The sequence below is a fragment of the Elephantulus edwardii genome, unplaced genomic scaffold (genome assembly GCF_000299155.1).
Source record: "Elephantulus edwardii isolate Elephantulus edwardi_28Jun2011 unplaced genomic scaffold, EleEdw1.0 scaffold00021, whole genome shotgun sequence".
Classification (NCBI taxonomy): domain Eukaryota; kingdom Metazoa; phylum Chordata; class Mammalia; order Macroscelidea; family Macroscelididae; genus Elephantulus; species Elephantulus edwardii.
The window spans coordinates 3,373,292-3,399,653 of NW_006399771.1; the positions used below are offsets into that span (position 1 = coordinate 3,373,292).

At 47.8% G+C, this 26,362-nt stretch overlaps 1 protein-coding gene across 1 annotated transcript in view; it reads right to left on the bottom strand.

Annotated features, from left to right (window-relative positions):
* Nucleotides 1-694: 694 nt before the first annotated feature.
* MMP2 (matrix metallopeptidase 2 (gelatinase A, 72kDa gelatinase, 72kDa type IV collagenase)) overlaps nt 695-26,362 on the bottom strand; it is a 33,561-nt gene continuing 7,893 nt past the window's right edge. The window contains exons 4-13 of the mRNA XM_006882525.1: nt 25,907-26,035; nt 25,488-25,661; nt 21,812-21,985; nt 20,106-20,279; nt 17,856-18,011; nt 14,762-14,897; nt 11,862-11,998; nt 10,366-10,525; nt 2,496-2,605; nt 695-798 (exon numbers count right to left, since the gene is read on the bottom strand). Coding sequence (XP_006882587.1) covers nt 695-798; nt 2,496-2,605; nt 10,366-10,525; nt 11,862-11,998; nt 14,762-14,897; nt 17,856-18,011; nt 20,106-20,279; nt 21,812-21,985; nt 25,488-25,661; nt 25,907-26,035 — 1,454 coding nt within the window. The remainder of the gene's footprint in view (nt 799-2,495; nt 2,606-10,365; nt 10,526-11,861; nt 11,999-14,761; nt 14,898-17,855; nt 18,012-20,105; nt 20,280-21,811; nt 21,986-25,487; nt 25,662-25,906; nt 26,036-26,362) is intronic.

Consider the following 26,362-nt stretch of genomic DNA (forward strand, 5'->3'; position numbering starts at 1 on the left):
GGCTTGGTTGCCCTCCATCCAGTGGAGGAAGTACACACTAAGTAGAGTGAACCAGCGCTATGTGGGCGAGACGCAGTGTACAGTGACTTCAGACAACCCGAGTCCTTCTGTCAGGAAAAGCAATTTCAAAGTGGGGAAACAAAAAAGAGAACAAAGTGCATACAAAGCGAACTGCTGATGCCTGGAAGGTTCTAAAGCAGCAGCACTAAGAAGCCAGGTGTCTTGGGCGACCACCTGGCCTAGCCTCTATCCCACTGTCCCATGCCAGGCCAGGCTGTGGGGCCACCAGTGGCCACTTGAGACGGTCTCTCTTGGCTCCGAGGGTGCCGAGAGCCACAGAAGCGTGTGTAGGGGAAGACCTTGAAGTAGGGGCAGCACCAGAGCAGCCCAGGGCAGGGCTGCGTGGAGAATGTCGAAGCATCTCTCTGGGGATGGCTCTTGAGACTGGTGGGATTGGAGGAAGAAAGGGTACCTGCAATGGTTATAATCAGCACCTTTCTTTAGCCCAGGGTGGGGCCACTCTGTAGAATTTGAAGTTACCAGATGGAAATGGCAAGGCAAAGCTGATCAAATACAGAGCTGGAGGTGGGGCTGCCAGGCCCATCCCGTCCTGCCCTCTGGTCCTGCCCTGGTGCTCGGGGCCCAGGGTGGGGAAGGCGGTGGAGAGGGCGGGCCTGCAGGAGCTGGAAGCAGCTCAGCAGCCCAGCCAGTCAGATTTCACGCTTCCAAACTTGACACTCTTCAGACTTTGGTTCTCCAGCTTCAGGTAATGTGGTCCCCTGAAGAAGTAGCTGTAGCCTGAGACAGAGAAAAAGAGGGGCTGTGACCACCCCATCCTCAGGTATTGTGGTACATAAGCTTCCTGGGAGCTTGGAAAGTCCACGGACACAAGGAAGAAGCTCCCTAACCAGACAGAGGCAGCCTTGGTAGCAAAATAAGCTGTTAGGCCCCTCCTTCCTCTTCTCTAAGACAGGGATAAAGATCAACTGCTTAGGGCTTGTGGTGGGGATGAAAGTAGATCATATGTGCTGTCGTTAATAATAATGCAACACCTTTCTTGACACAAGCACTTAACCCATAACAGAGGTGGCAAAGCGGGAGGTTGCTGCCCCTTCTTGGCCTCCAACAAAACAAATGAGTTTTGTTTGGCTTTAGCCTTGGCCGTCAATTCAATTCTGAGCCACATATAGTACAGGCCAGAACTGCCTCCCTGTGCTCCCCTAGACTTGACTCTTTTATGGAAGCAGCCAGGCACACTTTTTTCCCCAGAAGCAGCGGGTGGCTTTGAACTGCTGACCTCTAGGGCTCCTTTAGTTTGTTTGTGGCGCTGTGGCTTCGTTTTGTTTTCATCCTGAATAAGCTTACTAGCTCGTAAACATTTGGGCGTTCCCGAAGGAGGCCTCTAATTCTGGCTCCTCCCTAACACCACTGCGATAGGCCCACAGTCTTGCAGGGCAGCACTCAGCGGAGTCTGTCCCCTGCAAAAGCTCCGTTCCAGCCCTATTTCCCACCTGCCTGCTTCACTCATCTGAGATCCCTGCCTGTGCTGCTGACTCAAAGGCACACGGTTCAAATCCAACAAGCTACACCACACGAAGAAGACGGGTCATCTCCACCCTTGTGACTTACATCCTCCGAAAACCTGGAGGGTCGACTATGAGTTGGTTCTGACGTGACGGTACGTCATACACAATCCTACTTCTTTTAAAACTGGGCACACAGTAGGTGCTCAGGAGAGATTTATCCTTGAAGACAGCCCTTAACTTAGCACCAAATTGTACACTGCAGGGGTTTTTTCGAGCACTTTAGGACCTTCAGCTCCTAGAAGTTAAGGCTCAGTCCTCAGCCGCCTGAAGGGGTTTTGTTTTTGTTTTTAAAAAGAAATCTTTATGTAATTCCATTGAATTTTCCCCCAAAGAAATCAAACCAGGCTCATTCCAAAACCGCAAAAGAACTCAGAGATGCTTCTTAATGAACATAGTCCTCAAATTCCGAAGTCTAGCGCTCACTTGATACTGTGTTTTAGTCTAAGGGACTAGGAGCAAACTGAGTTAAATGGGGAATCTTTGCCACATCAGCAGCTGAGTTTGCCCTGTCTCACATGGAGCCAGACTTCTACTATTTGAAGTGGGCTTTCTACAAGGCTTCCTGTGGAATCTGAAGGAGCCTGGGGTAAACACAGAACGGAGCCAGGTCACAAGGCCCCGTGTTCCTCGCCCCTTCCCCCGCCAGGCCTCCTCCTGCTCTCCCCCTCCCTGGCTCCAGGCCCAGCAGCTGTGAGGGGCCTTTCTGGGTCTTACTGTCTGAAGCTAGGCTGAGAAGCAGAGGTCAGGGGACTGGATGCCTGCCCGGCACCAGGCTGAACGGAATGGTTTGTTTTTCTGTGGCTGCCGTGGGCCTCCCCCACACAATGAGGGAGTGTGTGCTTGTGAGGAGTCGGGCCCTGGCTTGGGGAGGGGAGTCCTAGAAAGCAGAGAGGGGCCTGGACAGCTTACCACTGCCCTGCAAGTCCACAACTGCATCCAGGTTATCAGGGATGGCATTCCAGGCGTCGGCAATGAGCTTGGGGAAGCCGGGATCCATTTTCTTCTTGACTTCATTGTATCTGCAAAGAAATGGACACGGTCAGTCAGCTGGCCTCTTTAAAGGCTGGCCTTCTCCAATCCTGATGTGGGAGGGCCCAGCGGGTGGCTCCTGGGTAGACCTGGGAGGCCAGATATGGTTCTTCAGGGAGGCAGCCAATGAGGGTGGAAAGGCCACAGAGTGAGACAGGAAACTGAGTTCAACTTGACCACTTACAAACTAATATTATTCAAGCTGACCATTTATTAATTTCAAGTGTCTTTGTAAATCTAACAATCTCGTAATAGCGGCTAACATTTATGCTACCCAGCGTGTTAAACACTGTCTGTACGCTCTCTCATTCAGTCCTTCTGATAAGCCTGTGACCCAGTTGTTACCATAATCCCACTTTTACACACCAGAGTCTTAGAAAAGGCACCCAGCTGATGAGTGGCAGTGCAGCTCAGCCCTGTCCTGTTCTAGGGCTAAACCTCAGTTTTCGGAGCTGTAAAATGGGGTTGCTGCATGTATCACATGAGATAAATTGCTTTGATAGCTGCTGTTGGGTCCTGGTGTACCCAGTTCTGCAGCATCCTGCCCTTTGCCAGCTTGCTCTGGTCCAACAATGTGGATACTGTGTCAATCCCCACACGCTGGCTAGCCCTCTACCAAGCATGCTGTCCGCCTATAGCAATCGATTCTTCCTGAGAATGACAATGCATCATATTCTTTTGCAATCTATAAGATTTTCCCTTGTCAATTTCAAGGGAGCGTGGCCTAGTGACATAGTCCTTAGGAAGTCGCACTGCTAACTCAAACATGGCACCTCTCTGGTGGTTCAAATCCACCGGCAACTCCATGGGAGAAAGATAGGCAATCTCTTCCTGCATGATTTACAGCCTGCAAAAACCTGCTGGACAGCAGTCAGCTATGAATCACTTCAGGCTCAGTGGCAATGAGCCAAGCATAGTTAGCGCAGCCCGTAGGGAGCTGGGCTAGTAACCCAAAGGCCTTGGCTCTCTGACAGTTCAAATCTACCAGCAGCTCTGAGGGAGAAAGATGGACAGTTTCCTTCTGTGCCATCTACAGTCTCAAGAACCTGCTGGAGGGTCAGCGATGAGTTGGTTCCAACTCAAGGGCCATGAGACAATGAGAAGTTTTTGGACTAGACATTAGGACTTTTTGCCAAGTTAAATGAAACAGTGCTTGGCAAAGTGCCCACCCCATGCCCAGTCCTTAAATATTTGAGAAGTTTTCCCTCACAGACTTTGAGCCCTATGGCTCTGTGGGAGCAGGTGGGGAGAAGCTTGAGGCAGGGGTCCTGACAGCCATTCTTTCACTGTTGCTCCTTTCTCTGTTAGGTGGAGAGGACGATCGTGTTCTCCTTACCTCCTAGGAGATGCTGGGGCTCAGCTGGTGAGGCTACAATGTGGGGTGGGGTCTGAGAGTCGAAGAGGCCTGTTAGTCATAAGGTGGACTCACCGTCACCCCAGTCCTGGCTTCAGCTCTCAGGGTGTGTCGTTTCCTCGGGCCCCTCCTTCACTCTGGCTAATGGGCAGGAGTTAGCATGTTCACTCTGGCTGGCATGACTTCTTCTTTTTCTTTTTTTTTTTTTTTGTAATGTGTTTTTGAGAACTTTGTAGATGCTGTTGTCATTTCCATAACTTTATTTTTCTACTTAGAGTCAACTTACTTCTTCTTCTGAAAATAGTTACTGAGTTCCCACTATGTGCCTCTGGATAGCGTGGTAAAAAAGATGAAGTCTGTCCCTCCCGGAGCGGGTTTTCTGAATAACTATTTGAGTCCATTTTGATGACAGCCAAGTTGTCCCCAGCTCATTTGTTGGCTCTGTTTCTCCTCAGTTAGCTTCACCATCTCCACGTGACTGTCCGTAGAGGTCCCTGCCGCAGCACTCTTACCTGTCAGCCTATTCCTTCAAGAACTTAGCACAAGTTCCATCCCCAGCATAAGACCTCTTTGTTGTTGTTGTTATGTGCCGTCGAGTCGCTTGCGACTCATAGCGACCCAATGTACAACAGCCCTAAACCCTGCTCTATCCTGTGCCAATTGCACTGTCTGTGACACTCCCCTCCTGATTACCCCAGTCAAGTCACTCAATCAATCCATCTCATAGAAGGTCTTCCCCTCCTGCGCTGTCCCTCCACCCTCCCAAGCCTGACATCCCTCTCCAAGGACCAGTCCCTCCTTACAACATGTCCAAAGTATGTCAGACGAAGCCCCAGAAATCATCTAAAATGCTTCTGCATGAGTCATCAAACCCAGGTCACCCCACCACTTCCTTTGTACCCTCAAAGTCCATCCCCTAGACGTCTGCTGGCTCAGAGGTATGTGCCTCACACTTGAACTTCCCCTAATACCTCTCTAATTCTACTCCATCTTATAAATGAGGAAACTGAGGTTCAGAGAAGTGAAGCAATGCCCTCTTCTTGGGTATTGTGGGTTCAGAAGACTTCGAGTCTGAAAGCCACTCACTCTCTTCACTTTCCTTCCTGTTCTCTAGTCTTCTCCCTCACGGGGGTGAGCACTGTACCTCGCTGTCTGTCAGGCACCTCTTCAAGGTTGTCTCTGTAATATCCTGCACTTCTCCTGTGCAGCTGTAGGAATGTATTAGAACACAGATGTTGCAAACACAAAAATTTGTATCTCACTTTTCCCACTTGTGTGTCCTTGAGTAACTCTGGTCTCTGTTTTCTATATTTGGAAAACAGGGCTGATAACCATGTCTACTTAAATGTGGCAGTGGGTTTAGAGCTCTTTGTAGGGAGTCACACCACTAACTAAAAGACAAAGATCAATGAAAAGGCAGAGGGTAGTCCCAACCCACCACTGACGGTGCAGGAGGAATGTGGGCATTTTATTCCATGCAATTTACAGCCTCTGAAGACTGGCTGGAGGGTCGACTAAGAATTGATTCTGACTTTACAATGGTGAATAAGTGAGTGATTATACTTAAATAAGAAATATGGGGGAAATATTTGTTCTGATTGAAAAAGAAATGTTTTAAGGATATGAAAATTACTGAAGAATGCCATTAATATCATATGCAAGTAAAATCTTGCTAAAGGTGATTAAAAAGTGGCTAGAACAGTACGTCTTCCAGAAATTCAAGCTGGATTCAGAAGAGGTCGTGGAATGAGGGACATCATTGCTGATGTTACATAGATCTTGGCTGAAAACCGAGACTATCAGAAAGATGTGTGAGTTTTATTGACTAGACAAAGACATATGACTGTGTGGATCATAATAAATTATGGCTAATATTAAGAATGGGAATCCCAGAACAACTTAATTATGCTCATGAAAAACCTATATTTAGACTAACAAGCAGCTGTCAGAACAGAACAGGGGAACACTGCAAGATTCAAAATCAGGAAGGATATATGTTAGGGTTGTATCCTTTGTCCATACCTAGTCAATGTGTATATTGAGCAAATCATTTGAGAAGCTGGACCCTACGAGGGAAAACGTGGCATCAGGCTTGGAGGAAAACTCATCAACAACCTGCCTTATGCAACTGATACAACCTTGCTTGCTGAAAATGAAGAGAACTTAAAATGATTTTGGCAGAGGATCAAAGGCTACAGCCTTCAATATAGATCAAAATTCAATTCAAGAAAACAAAAATCCTATTGACTGGCCCATTAGGCAATACCATGAGAGATGGAGAAAAGCTTGACGTTGTCAGCAATTTCAACTTACTTGGATCCACAATCAACAACCATGAAATCAAAAGACATTCAAGAAATCAAAAGACACTTTGCGTTGGAGAAATGTTTTGTTAACGACCTCTCTTCAAAGTATTTAAGAGCAACAATGTCAACTAATACAAATTCGGTATTTTCAATTACTTCTTATGCACGTGAAAATTGGAAAATGAACCAGGATGACAAAGAATCAATGTCTTTGGATTATGGTCTTGGATAAGAGTACTGAGTATTTCAGGGATTGCCAAAAAAACCCTAAAAAACAACCAAATACATCTTGGAAAAGGTACAACCAGGGCGCTCCTTGAGGCAAAAGAAGGAAACTTCATCTCATAGATTTTAGGCATGTCATGAGGAGGGGTCAGTCTGTGGAAAAGGACATCATGGAAAGGTGGAGGGTCAGTGAAAAGGATAAAGACCCTCGATAAGACAAGATTGACACAGTGACTATAACAGTGGGCTCAAGTGTATCAGAGATGGTGAAGAAGGCACAGCATGGTGAGAATGGCACGTTTCATATCTGTTGTTCAAAGGGTCCCTGATGGCACCTAACAATAACAGCAACACAACTTTAGGCTTGCGATGAGGTCAAGATCTGCTCAAAGGCAGCTGCTATTATTCTCTTCCAATTTGGCTTCATCACTATCCATCATACTATCAGAAGCCCCCTGTAGGCAGGAAATAACGACTCTGAGACCACTATCTCCCCAGCACGAAGCCAAGGACCCAGAACACAGGTGTTCTATTGGATTACTAGAAGCTTCCAAAAGCAGGGGCTGGAACTTCCGGAGTAGTGAGACACCCAGGCTGGAGGTTTATCTTCAATCATTCCGGAATGCTCTCTCTCTCAGCAAGGACGCCTTGAACTCACTGTTATTCTTGTTAGGTTCTGTCTGAATTCTGACTCATAGCAACCCCACGTGATAGAGTAAAAGTGCCCCGTAGGGGTTCCTAAGCCGGACTAATCAGGTCTCTCTCCCACGGAGCTGCACGATGATTTCAATCTGTCAGCCTTTCTGTCTGTAGCCAAGCACAAAACTGTTGTGTCAACATGACTTCAGTCGCTGTCAAACTGATCATGGTATAAAAGCATGTCCCATAGAGTTTTCAGTGGATGGGACTGTGGCAATCAATCACCAGCCTTTCTTCTGGGGGGTCACTGAGTAGGTCTGAACCTCTAACCTTTCAATTGTCAGCCAAGTGAGTTACTCGTTTGCACCACCCAGAGAATCCTGTGGACAGACACCACAGCAGGGCTCACTTCTCAAGTTCATGAACCATTTTATCTGGGAGGGATATCTTTCTTCTTTGGGAGCCGGGCCGTGAACCTCCCATAGGTCCTGCAGACCTGCACCATTGAAGGAGGTCTCAGTAAGATTCTGGTGTAGACTAAGCTGTCTTTGACCTTTGAGGATTGGGCTTGTTGTAGAAACGCCCAGAAGCACAATAAGGCATAGCCCGAATGTCACAGTGTGTGTGTGTGTGTGTGTTCAAATTCACATGGACATGTATGCAGATATCTTATGGGACCTTAAAGGTCAATAATATGAATGGTTCAGAATCTGAAGTATGAGGCTGTTACGATTCCAAGTTCAAGCATTTGTGGTTCTCAGTCCATGACGAAAGATTCGGAGACTCAGTGCTTATGGTGCTGGAATTCCATTTGTAATGTGTTGCGTGCTTGAGAAATTTCCAGAACCTGTGGGGGGAAAGCCCACTCCATGGTTTCCTGGCCGACTGTTTTTTCTTGAGGCTGGAGATCTCAATCAGCGTCTGCTTGTAAGCGTCTTAGCCATGTGTCTGGAATTCCACCCTGAGACAGGCAGGCTCACATGTAAACAGGTTCTCAGGACAAGGCAGCTGAGGGCTGGCCGGTGTGGGAGAGGGGAGACAGGGGAGTGAGAGAGGCCTTCGGAAGGAAATGGAGATACTTTAGGGGTGACAGACAAAGGTCTGAGGAACTGGTGGCGATGAGTATCCAGAGGCAGTGGCCACTCTAAAACGGAAGTGGGAGGTAGAGCCACCCCCCAAAAATGCATTGCACTCATGACCCCTTTCCCATGGAGCAGCCACCCCGAGGGTGGAGGGAGGCAGTGTATACAAGACAGGCGCATTTATAGACTTTGTGACAACACACAGTATCATTTTAAACAAGCCATCTAATTTGTGTAAAATGAATTGTGGTCCTGGACTAAAATAAATTTAAAATTATTTTAACTTAAAATGATGAATCCTGGCGAGCTCTGGTGGCCTAGTGAAAAGAGGCAGCACTGCACTCCCAGAGGTTTGCAGTTCAAACCCACCAGATGCTCTGCTGGAGAAGGAGGGACAATCTCCTGTACCAGTCAGATCTGATTTGATGGTACGCACACACACAAAAATAATATTTAAACAAATGATGAATCCTTTGATATTTTAACTTAAAATTATTTCATAATTTTAAATTAATTTATCTAAAATTATTTTGAGTTAAAAATTATTTACCTTAAAAAAATTTATTTAACTTGTCTAAAATTAATCTTGGAACCTCGGGTTCATCTAGAAAACTGGAGAACACTGCTAACTGCTATCTAACACCTGCAGCTTAGGCTTCTTCCTACTGACCATTTCTAGACATTGGGTGTTCTGACCCCTTAACTATGACTATGGCCTCTCGGAACTAGACCACCATCCCCCTCCCCCTCTCCGCTTACTCCCCACCCCCTCTGCTTTTGAAGACCTGGAGCTGAGAAGGCTGCCTGCTTCTAATCCACCCTTCTGCAGTCTGTACGCACAGCCTTGGGATCAGTGGCACACACAGCTGACATGCGACTCAGTGGCTGTGCTTCCAGGGGCCTGATTTGAGCTTGTGGTCTGCTGGGACACCTGGCTAGAAGTCTCAATCGTATTCACTCTCTGGCATCCAAGCCTCCACAACCCCATTTCTTGAAGTCCAACTATCTCGGGTACGGGAGAGAAAGGTAAGGATTGACAAGATCTCGGGAGGCTAGACTGCAACCTGCCAGCCCCCTGGGTAATCTGAAGTTTCTTCACTATAATATGGGAGCAAGGATGGGAAAACCCACAGAGCTCTTGGAATAGTGTGTGGCACTTAGCATGCCAAACAACAAATAGCTTGATTTATTTTTTTTTTTTACCACTCTCTTCTTCAGTGAGGGTGTCCCTAGGTGGTATAAGTTGTTAACATTCTTGACAGCTAACCAATTACTTTACAAAATTACAATAGGCGGGAGATTCAAGTCCACCCAGAGGTACCCAGTGAAAGGAACTGTGGATCTACTTCAGAAAAATCAACCACTGGAAGCCTGAGGAGTATCGTTACGCTAATACACACGGGGCTGACATAAGTTAGAACCAAGTCAATGGTGACTCTTCCTGTTTTTTTTTTCTTTTCTTTAGTGTTGTTGTTATATGCTGTCGAGTCAATTGAGCCTCCTAGAGACCCTATGTGTAATGGATCTGAATCCTTTCCCAGCCTGTGCCGACCTCACATCTCCAGCTCACTCAAATCATCGTTAACAGTCACTATGTCCATCAATCTTCTCAGGTCTTCCTCTCTTGTGCTGACTCTATTTTTCCAAGCAGAATGTCCTTCTTCAATGGCTGACCACTCCTAACATGACCGAAGTATGTGAGATGGAGTTTCACTATCCTTGCCTCCAAGGAGCACCCTGGTTTCACTTTCTCCAAAACAGACCTGTTTGATATCTTGGCAGCCCGTGAGATATTCTGTTCATTTTGCCATCATGACAACTCAGAAGTATCGGTTCTTCTTCTGTCTTTTAAGTCATTGCCCAACTTTCAGATGCATAGCAAGTAACTGAAAAGAGCGTGGCTTGGATCAGGCTCACCTGTCTTTAGGGAGTCCCCCTACAAGGGAAGGCTCTAGGACAGATATAGGCACAAGCAAAAGACTCTGGCTAAAGAAGAAGAGATGCTGACCAGACCTGACGTAGCATGATGCACACAGCTGGGCCACCCTCAAAGGGGTTTTAGCCCTGGCAAGTTGGAGGCCAGTGGAAGAGTATCCATGAACTTGACCCAAGAGATACCAAGTCTGTCCCCACACAGCACTCACCTCCAGAACTTGTCCCCAGCAAAGATGTATGTCTTCTTGTTCTTGCTCCAGTTAAAGGCAGCATCCACTCGCTGGACATCAGGGGGCAGCCCCAGGCTGGTCAGTGGCTTCGGGTACCCACGCTCCAGGGTGCTAGCTGAATAGACCCAGTACTCATTCCCTAGGGTGAAAGCAAAGGGGCACGTTGTGTTGGTAACTCACTGAGCTTCCAGGCCCACTTGTTCCTCCCAGCATCTGACTGTCGGGGACCCCGCTGCAACCATTCCCAGGAAAACCTAAGCTGCTTCTCTCTCTGCTATTTCTTATTCAGGGTATTAAATGCAACACCCCCAGCCAGGACTCAGGTGTGTTGTTCTATATGTGGGTAGAGAAGGTGCCAGCCTAGGAGATGAGGAAGGAGCAGATGACCTGCCCACGCTTCGTTGACCAAGTTTGGCAGGCTGGGTTTGCCAGGAGGAGGGGCCTCTTCTTAATAGTCACAAAGATACCTCGGGGGCTAGTAGCTCTTCTAGCTAGGGTTCATGGTCACTCCGAGATGAGGACTGAGGTCCCAGAGAAGAGAGGAAGAAAGGATAGGGAAATAAGGAGCTGCCTGGGTAGAAACACACGGACCATCAATCTTGGCTGTGCCTTCAGCACCTTCAGAAAGCCTTCTCTGTGCCTCACTAAGACCAGAGCAGGGTTCCTCTCAGCCCACCCTTTCCTGCACTTCCCTTTGGCCTTGCTCCATGGGTCTGTGAGCTCCATCAGCACAGGGACTACCCAGTGTCTGGCACAGACGTCCACATAAATGAATGCTGCATGAGCAGTGCTCCCCAAACTTGAGCGATATGAACACTTAGGGTCACCCTCAAGGTAGTCTCCAACTCATGGGGCCCCATGAGTTAAAGAGCAGAACTGCTTTATGGGGCTTTGTTCGGCTAGGATCTTAACAGCAAGAGTTTACCAACCCCAGACGGATTTGAACTTCCAGCCTTTGGGTTAGCATGCCAAAGCAAATTATTATACCCGCCCCTACCTCCAGGTTCCACAATGAATACTACCCTGATGATTCTTATCACTTGTAGATTCTTCTCATACTGTGGTTCACTTAATATTATGCTTTCAACAAATTCATTTTTGAAGCTCTCAACTACAATTCTATTTTTAAAATGAAAAATGTAATAACTGAAGACAAAATAACCTTCTTTTTTTTTTCCAAAACAACCTTCTAACTAAAGCTTAAGGCCGTCACATTAGAAAGGTTAGTGAAACCTGGACACTAAACTAAACTTTTTCCCCAGACAAGGAGTTGGAGGGCTGAGAAAGAACAAAAAAGGAAATGAGGCATTTGCTATGTGGGCATTTCCCTCTTTGATGGTAGTGCTCTGACCAATCACATGTGTTGGGAAGGAGGGTTGAAAGAGCAGAGGAAACAAGGTTTAAGGCTCAGGAGAGAGGAGGCCTGGTTCAGAGCCTGGGGGTGCTTCAGGCCAAGGCAGGACCCCTCCAAGCACCTGCAAAGAACACAGCCTTCTCTTCTTGGGGAGCCTCATACACAGCGTCAATCTTTTCTGGAACTTCAGGCCAGAATGTGGCCACCAGGAGGGGTCCCATGGGCTTTTCGTGTGGTGTCACCGTTCGCCAGATGAACCTGGGGGTGGGGGAAAGGTACGCAGGCAATGACACACCTTTAGTCCCTCTACTGCTCTAACCCACGTGTACCTCCTCAGGCCACCCAGAAGCACCTGTTTCCCTGGGAGAGGGAAGGTCAAAGAGGGAAGGATGCCAGGAAAAACAGGGTTCTCTGCAAGATTCCAGGGCTAAGAAGCAGCTCCCTTGTTCTCCTATCTCCTCCAGGAAACCCTGACCACCTCTGTCCACACTGTGCTATTCTACCTTGGAGACTCTCAAAAAAAAAAAATCACTGATTGCCTACAACCATAATTTGTGCTTTTTCTAAAAAGCAGCCTTATCTCTTCTACCATATTAGAAACCACTTGAGACAGGCACTGGTCTGTCAAGTCAGAAGTGACTCATAGCTGACCATCCAGTGCATTTTCAGAGGCTGTTAATCACACAGGAAGAGACTGTCCATCTTTCTCCACAGAGCAGCTGATGGATTTGAACCGCATGTCTTTGGGTTGGCAGTGCAACTCTTTACCCACGAGGCCACCAGAGTGGTGCTCCATGGAACACTTCCTGAATGGAGTGTATTCATTCTGCTTGACAAGTGCATGAGGAGTTATGTGCTATGTAGGCGAGTTCTGGTGACCTAGTGGTAAGGAATTTCACTGTCAACTCAAAGGCATGTAGTTCAAACCCACCAGATGCGCTATGGGAGAAAGATGAGCAATCCTCTCCTGTGTCGTTTGTTGCCTCTGGAAACCCGCTGGAAGCGTAGCTATGAATACATTCCTCTATGTGTTATGGACCAAGAGCCTATGATTTGGCAAGACCTGTGAGTGTCTCGTATCATGTAATTGTCACAATAAATGATGACATCATGCTTGGTGACCTAAGCCAGCATCTTCTCTTCCCATTGTCCTTTCTCACAGAGCTTCCACATTTAATAATCCGCTCCTCCCTCTGGCGACCCCATCCTTGTTCTAGGAGTAGATACAAACACAGCCATTGGTTCTCAAATTGTGGTCCTCAGACTAGCAGCATCAGCATCCCCTGGAACACTATACTGGGGATGCTGGACAGCGCTGATGTCTCTTCAGTGCTGGCTTAGAGTCAAAGTTCAGATGGTACCTGGCTTCTCATTACCTTTTTGAGCCCCATCTCTGTCTATACTCTTGCTGTCTCTCTTACTGGCCTGCAAACCCTCAAAAGTGCAGGTCATGCACACTCCAGCCCCTAGCAAGTGTTCAGAGTAGAGAAGCTCCTGTCGGAAGGTTGTGGACCACCTTCGAGGTCCTCTATTCCCTTCTATACAAGCCATGAATTTTCATATCTCTATGCCTTTGCTTGTATAAAGTTCCCCAGTCACCCTTCCAACGTGTCACCCCCATTGCATCCCTCACTATTTTAAGTGTTATTTCGTCTGCACTTAATTCACAGTAGACAATTTATCCCTCTTCCCAATATGCCCACAAAATCATTTGCTAATGCCTCTACAATCACGTCTGTTTCTCAAACCAGACTTGAGACACTCAAATGTTGGTGTCCTTCAGACCCACTTGGGTCGTTTGCTAACATGCAGGTTCCTGGAGCCCACCTAGAGGTGACCTGAATGGGGATGGGGCAGAAGCCACACTTTCAACACTCACACTCCATGTGATTCTGGTCCAGCTGTTACAAGGCCCTCTCTCTGAGAAACAATGGTCTAAGCATTAGGCAAATCCCTGTCATTATCCAATATCAAGCTCTTAAATGCAAATAGTTTTGGCACCAAACCCAAACACCAAGCCCACTTCCACTGGGTGTATTGCAGCTCGCAGCGACTCTCCACCAGGCTTCAGAGGCCGTGAATCTTTATGAGGGGACACTGTCCATTTCTCTCCTGAGGAGCAGCTCGTGGATTTGAACTGCCTTCCTTTTGGTTAGCAGCCCAAAACATAACACACTAGGCCTCCAGAGCTCCTTAAAACTACGTGTCAGTAATAATGCTAATACGGTTGGACATTTCTTCTATGTTCAGATATTACTCTAAGCACTAAATTCACCGAGTCCTCACAATAACCTAATAACATAGAAATGAGTATGTAGGCACATTGTCACATGAGGAAAGGAAGCAATGAAAAGCAAGTAGGATCTCCGATGGGACAGTGGGAAGCACTTGAAAAGCTTCCAGACTGTCCACGCTATTATCTGGGGGCTCTGAGTCCCAGCACGCTGAGTCTTGGTCCTTGGTTATAACTGTGCCTTTGGCACGGATACCATGGATTCACTTCTCCTCTGATCATTCCGTACCGGGAGCAACTCAGTCATTTGAGATTGAAACTATCTCAAAGAACGTCTGTCCTTCAAACCGGACTATTGCTCCCGTTTGAAGCACTATTTTAGAATCATATATCCATGTGGTTTGGCAGTACCGTTCTTTGGAGAAATGTCAGGTTTGGCCATATGATTTGCTTCTGCCAATGGAATATTCTCAAGCATGATGTGAGCGGAGGTCTTAAGTGTGTTGTGTGACTCTCCTGCCCTCTATCTGCAAAACATACCCATCAATCCAGAAGAATGAATGACACGCACAGAACTGACTTCAAACTGAAGCCCAAAGCAGACACCCTCGTAGACCCACAGACTATAAAGAAGCAAAACAAACTCTGTTGTTTAAGACACTGAGGTGGTTTGATAAACAACAAGTAATACAAGGCCATCCTAAAGAGGTTCCTGTGGAGCTCCTTTCAAAGACTGAATGCTCACAAATAATGAATTCAGGGACAGAGGTCAACGAAAACACACTCACCGGTCCTTGAAGAAGAAGATCTCCCCTCGGATCTGAGCAATGCCATCAAAGACAATGTCCTGTTTGCAGATCTCAGGAGTGACAGGTCCCAGTGTGGGGGTGGGGCCGGTGCCAGTGCCAGTGTCTGGGTTGCCTCCTGGGAAATGACACACACAATCTCAGGCTCTCCCAGCTCTAGGGTGCCTCTCTACCACGGGGAGGTCTCCCAAACCTTCTCACCCAACCTACTAAGAGTCAGAAGAAATCACATTCTGGCCTGAGAGCGAGCACAGATAAAACAGAAAGAAGGCTGGACGTGTGCAGAGGAGAGTGCAGAAATCACAATTCTATGGTCCTCAGCATAAACCGCTGGCTTTATATAGTGGTTGTATCTGTAGGGAGATCTGATGGCTTAGTGGTAAGGAATTGCACTGCCAACACAAAGGTACGTAGCCTGAATCAACTCCTTTGCAATCTGTTGCCTCTGAAAACTCACTGGAGGGTCAGCTATGGGCCAGTTTCCACTCAGCAGTACACTATAACTCTAGATCAGGTCAGAATACTAAGTGGTCTCTGAATGCAAATTGCTCCCAAATCAGCCCTTTCGACATCCCTGAAGTGTGAGCACCATCACCCCTCCCGTTTTACGTGTGTGGACACAGATCAACAGGCTTGTCCAGGGATTGCTAGCCAAAGCTCAGGTTCTTTTGCCCACAAGGGCATCATGGGAACACTCGTGCAACAGGCCCCAGGAGTTCAACAATGTCTTGAGGATGAACCTTTACTCCTCACCAAACACAGCTACATTCTGGAGATAAGAAATCTGAGTCTGGAGAGATAAAGACCTGCCCAAGCTCTCACAACTGGTGAGTGGTGGTGGAAGCCCTTGAACCTGGAGCTTCTAGGAGCCTCTCATTCCAGTTTACAGGTTCTTTCCCAAGTCCATTGTTCTCCAAGTTCATCACCAAGTGCCACTGTTACGATTTTGGCCTGATCTACAGGCTGTTGTCATTGTTCTGTACCGCAGAGTTGGAAGTGACCCATAGATGACCCTCCAGAGGGTTTTCAGAGGCAGTTAATCACATGGCATGAGACTGCCCATTCTTCTCCCGCGAAACTACAGGTACAACCATTATATACATACACCTATTATGCCCATTGCTGTCTGGTCAGTTCTCACTTACATGATCCCATAGGACAACACAGAATTGTCCCCTAGATTTTCCAAGACTGTACATCTTTACAGAGAGAGAGCTCTGGTGGCCAAGTGGTAAGGAGTTGTGCTGCCAACTCAAAGGCATGTGGTTCAAATCCACCAGCAGCTCCACAAGAAAAAAGATGGACAATCTCTTCCTGTGCATTTAACTTCCTCCGAAAACCTGCTGGAGGGTCAACTATGAGTCACATCTGACTCTACAGCACATAACAACAACAATAAATCTTTACAGAGGCAAATTGCTCTTTCTCCTGTGGAATGGCTGGTGGGTTCAAAACGCCAACCTTTAGTTTAGTAACCAAGTGCTTAACCAGTGTGCCACCAAATCTCCATACAGACATCTATATATATATGTATGTGTATGTGTATATGTATATGTTTATCTACATGTTGTTGTTGTTGCTGTTGTTAAGTGCCATCGAGTCACAGGCGACTCATAGCTCATCCTCTCTCCAGGTTCATAGGGTTTCTGGAGGCAAGCAATTACGGAAGTGGATGCCACTCCTCCTTCCAAGCTTGTTTTAATCAGGGAGCTCCACCCCACTCTGTCTGCATTTATGCATTTATTAACCATTAATGCATTTGACACATCAGTGTATATCTATCTATCTATTTATTTATTTATTTATTAGATGACCTCTTCACAGTGCTGAAGAGCAAGGATATCAATCTAAAGACTAAGGTGTGCCTGATCCAGGCTATGGTCTTCCCAATTACTCGCTATGCATCAGAGAGCTGGACAAAAGAAAAATTGATGCCTTTGAGTTGTGGTGCTGGAGAAGAGTACCGAACATGCCGCTGACTGCCAAGAGAACTAACAAGTTTTTCCTGGAGAGGGTAAAACCAAGCTGCCCCTTGGAGGCAAGAATTTTGAGACTCTGTTTCACATACTCTGGGTATATAGCCAGGAGGGACCAGTCTTTGAAGGAAGATAACATGCTTGGAAGGGTGGAGGGACAGCACAGGATAGGATGACCCCAGATGAGATGGATTGACACAATAACTGGGGTAGTGAGGTGGGTGTGTCAGACAGTGAGATTGGTCAGGACAGAGCAGAGTTGTTGTACATAGGCTCTCTATGACTCTTAGGCAACTTGATGGCACACAAAACCAAAAATTTTTAAAAGCCAGAATTTACGTAAGGTAGAAATTGCCAGGAAGAAAACAAAAATATTTTCCACTAGCCCAGAATGTCAGAAAGGCAGTGACATTGTACCCTTTCAAAGGCAGAAAACTTACAAGATGCAGAAAAACAAAGCAGTCTCGTCGGGTTCCAGCTCTCACACGTTTTACCACACACATGTATGAATGTACTTTTAAAACTTAAGCCCCATTATAAACATTAATAGACTATCAGTCATGATCTCATGGTACTAATAATATAGTTTCTATTACTCATTAAAATACAATATTATCATTAATATTAATATTAGATAATCATTAATATTAAAATAAAAGCACAATTGTGGAAGCTGCAAGCATTCACCCAGGTTTTATTAATATTATCTATCTGGGAGGCCCTTCCACCTCGGACTGTTGTGCCCTGCACTTCCTAACCCTCCTGTATTCTAAACTCAACTTAGTCACTTCAACTTGTGTGCCCTGCAGCCATAAAGATCATCCTTCTCAGGCCTGAGTTACTACTCCCTGGAACATGGAGACTGTTTCTGCCCCGCCTGCCCTCAGAGTGACTTTGGAAGCTGAGAACACAGATGTTGTTGTTGTTGTTGAGAGGAAAGGAAGGCGGCTACTCCAGGAGTCTGGACACTCCCCAAACTCAGAGCAGGCCAGTGCTCTTGTTCCTGCTCTGGTCTCTTTCAGTCCCAATTGGTGGGACCTGGCTGGTTCCCATTCCATGGGCCTTTGACCAGACAGCAGAGGCCCCAAGCTCAGGCTTACCATAGAGGTCTTGAATGCCCTTGACGTCATCGTGGGACAGGCGGAAGTTCTTGGTGTAAGTGTAAATGGGTGCCATCAGGGCTCCGGGGTCCTCTGAGTGCTCCAGCCCCATGGCATGGCCAAACTCGTGGGCTGCCACGAGGAACAGGCTGTATCCTGATGAAGGGAGAAAGATGAGGGAACATGACAGAAGTATGAAGACATGGCCCCACTGTTGAAGGTATTGCCACGGTGAGGCCGAGGGCCTTGGACTTGACCTAATGCACCTTCCTTCTCCAGAGAATTCTGGAGTGAACAGACCAGGACTGATGCTCCCCTCAAGCAGGGTCAGCCAAAGTGCCTGGGGCCCTTTTCCCATTTGCTACAATTGAGCTGCCAGCAGGGACTTTATTTACGGTGATGGGAAATTTGCCATTGACTAAGTGTAGGGGTAACACAAGGTGATTCAGGGAACTGACATCACTAAGATCCCAGAAAAACACTGAATTTGCAAATGTTGTGTTATACATCTTTTTATAATTGTTGTTGTTCTTGTTATGTGTCGAGTCTTTTACAGCAGCCCTAAACCCTGCTCTCTCCTGTGCTAATCGCACTGCCTCTGACACACCCATTCTGATTACCCCAGTCACTGAATCAATCCACCTCATAGAGAGGGTCTTCCCCTCCTGCCCTGTCCCTCCACACTCCCAAGCATGATGTCCCTCTCCAAGGATCTGTCCCTCATTGCAACATGTCCAAAGTATGTCAGACGAAGCCCCAGAATCCTTGCCTCCAAGGAGTAGCTTGGTTTAACCCTCTCCAGGATGAATCTGTTTGTTTTCTAATTATGTTTAAAAAAAATGAACTTGCTGGCTTTCAGTGTTTCTCTACCAAGACCAGGGACAAAATCTATTTCTCAGAGTGCCAAAGAGGTAAGAGAACAGCAGTAAGCCACCTCCCCAGGGCCACCGTTTGTGCTCCAGGTAAACGAGCAAACACTCCTCTTACTTAGAGTGGTTACCTGCCTTGGTCCCAGGCAGCGGGGTGCCTACATCACCCCACCAGCAGCTCGGGAGCCTCACTCTGTTCTCAAAGGTGAAGAATCTCCTTACCCAGGAGATTGGTGCAGTGCAGATAAAGTCAAGATACGTCCTAGCAGAGCCCTCAAGGAGGAGTAAGAAGCATGCGTCTAGACTGCTGATGGTGGTGTTGTTAGGTGCTGACGAGTCGAGTACAACTCCTAGCGACTGTATGAACAAAATATCTAAACTCTGTTCTCTCCTGCACCATCCTAACACTTCCTGATACACAAGAGTTCCCTGCAGCAGTTACCATGTCAATACACCTGGTTAAGGGTCTTCCTTTCCTTCGCCAACACTCCACCCCTCCCAGCCTCATGTCCTGTTGGCATTCTGCAAATTCTCTGATTTGGAGTAAAAACAATATAAAGGGGCAAACAATCTAATGTGGCAGGAGCTGGCCCAGCCCTCTTACTTGGGCCATGTTAGGTCATCAGGGAGCTCTGAGCAAATGACCTGAGCCCCACAGTCCCAGGAAGGCACAGTGCCCCAGGGCCTTGCTTAAAAGATCACAGATCGTGCGGTCGAGTCACGACTGTCTCCTGGCTACTCTGCCCTGGAGAGCAAAGAGCGAACCCTCTATCCCAGCCACTATGTCGTCAGCACGCAGCCCTAACGACTCGCTGCCCACGACATGACAGAGGACATTGCTGCTGGGACTGGACAAGGCTCAGGGGGTTCTCCTGTTGGCACGATCAAGAAGGCATCCTGGTAGACCAGCGCCCTGCTCCTGGAAGGCTCCTCAGAGAGAGAACGGCTCTGGGATCATCATTGTTCTGGTGCAGGGTTACGTGTACCCAGAATTCAAGTAGTTTTTAAGTAGCAACTATCCTGTGTGGGAGTATGGCTGAGGAGGAAGGCAGCCTTGAGCTTGAGAGAAAGTAGGCTCTTTTTTAGGATTGCTGCTTTGCAGTCAATACAGGATCCTGGGGGTGAGTGGGATTTTATTTTGGAGCTGAGATCTCTGCTCAAGGGGGTGAGGCCGAAGCGCATACCTGGCCTCCACCTAGAGTGGGTAGTGGTTCGATGCCGGTTTAGGGGTGGTTCAGGGGACAGTGAGAGTTGTGTCTCTGTCAGGAACGGACTATCTTCACCCAAGGTGGTTCCTCACCAGGGTGGGGGGGCGTCTAGGAGTGATACCTGCACTTTGGTGGGGCCTCAGGCAGGGAGGGGTGAGGTAAGGAGTCTGTACCTTGGTCGGGGCAGAAACCCCACTTGCGGTCATCGTCATAATTGCTCGTCGTGGCGCACCACAGCTTCCCATCACTGCGGCCTGCGCTGGTGCAGCTCTCGTGCTTGTTGCCCAGGAAGGTGAAGGGGAAGACACAGGGGGCGCCTTCGGAATTCCCACCGACGGTTGACATGGCTGCGGGGTTAGGAACACGGGTCAGGAAGCAGCGAGGGCTCCCAGGCCAGCAGCAGGGGACACTGACACAATGTTTGCTCAGTCCGGGGTCCCAGGGGTTTAGATAGACATCTCGGCAACCCCGCAACCCAGCGCACGGACCCTGGTATCAGAGCGGTCCACCAATGGGAAAGCCAGAGCTGAGAGAGATGGCAAAATGTGTCTAAGCACAGACTGCCGGGAGGTGTCAGGGGTGGGATTCAAACCCAGGCAGCCAGATTCCACAGCGACAATGAATATCGGAATGAGTGTCAGGTCTGAGGCAACAGAAGCCAGAGCTGACAGTGAACCCCCTCAGCAGGGGTCTCTGGATGGGACAGCAGCCCCACTTCTCCTGCATTATTCAATAAATACATACTGGAGGGCAAAGGGGAGGGAAGGAGCAGCCCTTCAAAAGAAACAAAGGCTGAAAGAAAACAGATTAGGATAAAGAAAGTCAGGGAAAGAGATAAGCAGAGAAAAAGGGCCATTAGGAGGCTAAGTGAAATATTATACAAAATGGGTGACCCTGCAGGACATTAATAAATAATGAGTGAAATATCTCAGTCATAAAAGGACAAATACTGCATAGTGCCACTGTTGTAAAGCAGGACTGACATTGAAATTGGGGGGAAACTAAGAAAGGGTAAATAATGTATACTGCATTGAAACAGATGAGGGAGAGTACTGTTTAATAGGAATACTATGCTGCATTGAAAAATAAAGAACTCATGCAATATTATTCAAAATGGGTGACCCTGGAGGACATTATGCTGAGTGAAATATCTCAGTCACAAAAGGACAAATACTGCATGGTGCGACTTTTGTAGAATGGGACTGACATCAGGGTTGGGGTGATACTGAGAGAGAAAACAGTTTAAAAGCGATATATGGTAAGGGATTATGGTTATGACAAGAGTCCAGAATGAAGGCTGCATAGTGGAGTGTACTTGGGGTGGGGGCGGTGGGGATTTTATACCAATGAAGGAATTTTTCTTTTACTTTTCAAAGAAAATAGCAAACTAGGGTGGGCAGGGAGAAAAATGTAACAATGAATGAAGGGAAATCCAAAATCTCTGTAAATGTTCATTAAAATTAATAAAACTTTTTTTTTTAAAAAAAGAGGTATATATGATTAGGTATTCTCATGATAAGAGTCCAGAATGAAATCTACATAGTGGGGTAAATCTACGGGGGTGGGGGTGGAGTGTTGTATAACAGTGAAAGAATTTTATATTTTTTTAATTGTCAAAGAGAAAAGCAAACTGGGGGGGAGGGTCGGCAGGGAGGAAAGTGCAACAATGAATGAATAGAAATTTAAAAAATTAAATTAAAAAAAAAAGAGGCTGATAGAAGAAAGGGCTGGGTCGGGGGCCTGGCACGTGGACATCTTCAACTCAGCCAGACTAGCTGCTGACACCTGATAGCCTGACTCTGGGTTGTTGACCATCAGTTGTTCTGACTCGCATCCTGTGCTAAGGGACTCTTAGAGGGCAAAGCATGGGCACACCCACCGGTCTCAGGGCAGAAGCCGTATTTCTTGTCCCGGTCGTAGTCCTCAGTGGTACCACACCAGCGGTAGCCATCGGTACGGCCCTCGGTGGTGCAGCTGTCGTAGGACGTCCCCTGGAAGCGGAATGGGAACTTGCAGGGCTGTCCATCTGCGTTGCCACCCATGGTGAACAGGGCTTTGGAGAGAGAGAGGAAGGAGGTGAGGGAGGTCACTTCCACAGATCACCTGAGTATCTTTGTGGGCACAGGGCTGCTGGCTTGAACCATCCTGTCTGTTCTTATTGTTTGGGAGGCTTCTGAAGGGTGCAAAGGCTTTTTCCGTGGTCGCCAGGAAAAAGTCTGGGGATCTGTAAGACTGTAATCCAGGCGCAGCACAGTTCTATTCAGAAACACAGGAGCTTGTCATGAATCACAATCGACTCCTTGACCTTCAACAGGTTTGGCCCTGTTTACACTGGCTGGTATACCTGAGACCTGGTGGCTTCATGGGGAGGCAAAGGCCCTGCGAACTCAAAGGCAAGTGGCTTCAATCCACCAGCTGCTCCATGTAGAAAGATAGATAATCTCCTTCTGTCTGATTTGCAGCTTCTGAAAACCCACTGGAGGATCAACTGTGAGACAGCTCGACAAGAGGAAGGTTTTTGAGGTTTGTTTGTTTGTGTTTTTTTTTAAGATAGATCTATATCTCTTGGAAGCAGAAGCAGCATCCACTTCCTAAATGGCTTGCCTCTGGAAAGTCTATGTACGAACAGTGTTCAGGCCATTCATTCGTTCATAGGGTCGCTATGAGTTGTCTATGACTCAATAGCACCAAACAACAATAACAGATCTATATCTATCTATATCTATATGTGTATCTGTATCTACATCATTTCTATCTCTATCTATCTATCTATCTATCTATCTATCTATCTATCTATCTATCTATCTATCTATCTATCTCATCATCTATATCGGAACTGTGTAGTTAATCTACTTATCAGAGCTTCCAGGAAGCTCTCTGGTCTGACCCAATCCCTCCCCAAAGACCTTCTGAACCTCCAGCAGTGAAATGGTTAATGGCCGGCAATAAACCAACCAAAGAAACAAAAAAAAAAGGGGGGGGGAGCTGAGGCTCCCCAAGGTCTACTCTGTATTGCTGATGCTCCCATTACGTGAATCAATGAACGCATCACCCATGGTTGTCATGCCTGAGTCTTCCACTGACAGAAAGAGTAACTGAAGCTTTGAAAAATGTAGCCCCAAGACTTCCCACGACCATGTAAGCAGAAGAGCTGGATAAGGCATAGAGAAGGAACCTGTCAAAACAAACACCACCACCCCTAGCCTGTTGGCCTGCAGTCAATTCCAATTCATGGCGACTTCACGTGTTACTGAGGGGAAGGGCGTTCCATGGGGTTTCTTGGGCTGTGACCTTTAGGGAAACAATCTCCAGGCCTTTCTTCCTTGGTCACCGGGTGGGTTTGCACTACCCACCCATCAGGTATCAGTACAGCACAACTGTGTGCACCACCCAGGTCCTTAGATAGAACTGCAAAGCACGCTCATGTCAATCTCTCTTGCTCATTCATATTCTCTCTCTCTCTCTCTCTCTCACACACACACACACACACACACACAGAGTAGAGTCTTCATCTTTCATCCTCCTTCAACCCCAGGTCCTTTCCCAGATGGCCCTGCTGCCCCTGAGCAGAGGAAGAAGGAGGTGAAAGGCTGTGGCCTCTCTTCATACCCACTCCACATGTCCTCAAGGCAGGAATCCCAACTGCAGAGGGCATTCTGACTGGATTTTGAATCTGGGCTTATCTCTCTGGAATTCTCTCTCATGTCACCCCCTTATCCACCCTAAAGCTATAAAATGGTGTATTTCTGGAATTGCCAACAAACAAAACCACAAGTGCGTAACGAGGACCATCTGCGCACTGCAGTGCCAGAGGTGACCTCACCAGCCCCTGTAACCCCAGCACTGCCAGAGTGGAGTCCGGGGCCTAGCCCCCACATCAGGACCCTAAGTCTTATTGCTTCCCCCTCCCCAACCAAGAGACCCTCTTCTGCAATCCTGCACAGAGAACACTACACAAGAGACCAACCAGGGCCTGGATGAGGACAGGTGAGTGTCACCATTGACTGAGTCCTTCCAACAGCTGCATTCTGCCACCCAGGAAGCCTGTTTCCTCTCAGACCCTGTCCCCAGCCAGGATGCAAGAGGCAGACACTGACTCAGCAGTCAGGAGGGGCTGAGTAACGAGAACCCCTCGGCTCTGAGCCCCAAACACGTGTGTGCTGTGCGTATTTGCATCGGATAGCTAACGACCAAGCCAAGTGCTGGCTAACCTCCAAGGCACGATGAGCCCTCCTCCAACTTATGAATCACAGCTCTGTCTCCACTGCTATCAAGGCAGGCTGCTTCAATTAGAAGAGCTGACTCACACAAGACTTAACTCTACCTGGATCCCTACTGGGAAATGCAAGATAAAGGAAATAGTTTGGTTGGCAAAATCCTGACTTGTTAAAGGAAATCCGCCAGCAAAGTGTGCTGCGTGTTGGGTTGCCAATCAAAAGGTGAGCAGTTCAAATCCATCAACAGCTCCACAAAAGAAAGATGGGCAGATTCTATTGAGAAAGACTGCCAGTCTCGGAAATTTGAAGGGTCACTAGGAATTGGTGGGGCTTTGGTTTTTCACCTGTTCAAGGAAAGAGGCAGAAGCTCTTACTTAATAGCACAAGGCTGGCTGTCAATTTACCATGGAGACAATTTTGACTCATAAGAACCCCTACGTGTGCAGAATAGAACTATTCTGCAGAGTGTTTAAGGCTATCGCTTTTCAAGGGCAAATGGGCTTGGGCTTTTATGAGAACAGAAGCGACTGAAAGGCTAGCAGGTCATCAGCTGAGATTGGCAGCCTTCTCCCACGAAGATCCACTGGCTTTGGGACCTTCATGAATGGTCACCATGAGCTGGAATCAACTCAGCAGCTACAGGCGTGGTGTTGAGTTTTAAGTTCATTTTAAGAAGCCCTCGTGGCACAGTAGTTAGGCGCTAGGCTGTTAATCAAAAGGTCAGAAGTCTGAACCCAGAACTATTCTAGGGGAGAAAGATGTGGCAGTGTGCTTCCATAAAGTTCTACAGCCTCGGAAAGCTATGGGCAGATCTGTGCTGTGTCTGGAGTCACTGGGAGTCAGAACTGATTCAAGCCAATGCTTTTTGGTAAGCTCGTCAATGTAGGTTGTTGTTCTGTGCCATCAAGTCGTAACTAATTTAGACAACTCTAAGTTAGTTGACCCCTCAGAGGGTTTTCAGAGGCTGTACACTGCACTGGAGGAAACAGCCCATATTTCTCCTATGGAGCAACTGGTGGCTTCAAACTGCCTGCCTTTAGGTTAACACTTACCCACGAGGCCACCGGAGCTCCTTTAATGCATGCTAGGAAAAAAATAACTAACATTTCACATTTACGATTTGTGGGATTATTACTGATGATGACGCTTTTTAAAAAGTGCACTGATTGAATGAAAATGTGAGGTAAATGCCCAGGTGAGAGGGACAAAGCCACAGCTCAAACCAAGACGTGTTTCCTGAGTGAGGGGAACGGGGATCCTGGGAAGGCCTGAAGTGCGAGGAGAACTGGGGAGAGGCGGCAGGATGGGAGGTCTGACGTGCAAGCCCTGAGTGCCTACCTTCGTGGGGGCAGAAGCCGTACTTCCCATCCTTGTCGAAGTTGTAGGTGGTGGAACACCAGAGCAGGCCGTCGCTGCGGCCCGTGTCGGTGCAGCTGTTGTACTCCTTGCCACTGAACAGGAAGGGGAACTTGCAGTACTCCCCGTCGGCGTTCCCATACTTCACCCGGACCACTGAGGGGACACGGTGGGTGTAGGGGGAGAGACACAGAGCCTATCAGATACACCTCTCAGGACCTTTCTTCAGAGACCAAGGTGCCGAGTGGTCCACGCAGAGGCGACCCCTCCCCATCTCTCTGTTCCATCTAAGATGAAGCCAATGCCCAGCTCTACTAGGGAAGCCCGAGTCCTGGTTGCTGGGTAACAGGACAGCATGCGGGGGACTCTGAGAGGAGGCATGAGGAGGCCCACGTTATTACCTTGCCCTTCTCCCAAGGTCCACAGCTCATCGTCATCAAAGTGAGAGTCTCCCCCGACTCCAGGGCCTGGGGCGAAGGCGTGAGCCAGGAGTCCGTCTTTGCCATCAAAGGGGTAGCCATCCCCATGCTCTGCAACACACGAGACCTCAACTTTTAGATGTTCCACCTGAGCTTTGACCCCCACCCAAGGCCCAATCCAGGGCCCCAGGCCTCTAACCCATGGGGCATCTGTTCCCTCCCCTGTCCCCTTTGGGTGACCCAGCATTAGGCAAACAGGAAGGAAGTAGATATTTGATAACCTGACTGCTACCACCCTGTGACTTGCGTAGCATCAGTGTCCACACCATCTACCTTCATTATCTACCACCAACAGCCACGGTGCCAAACCAACCTACCTTCAAGGTCTACACATACGCCTGTGCCACCTACACTCATCTCTGTACTGCTCACCCATCA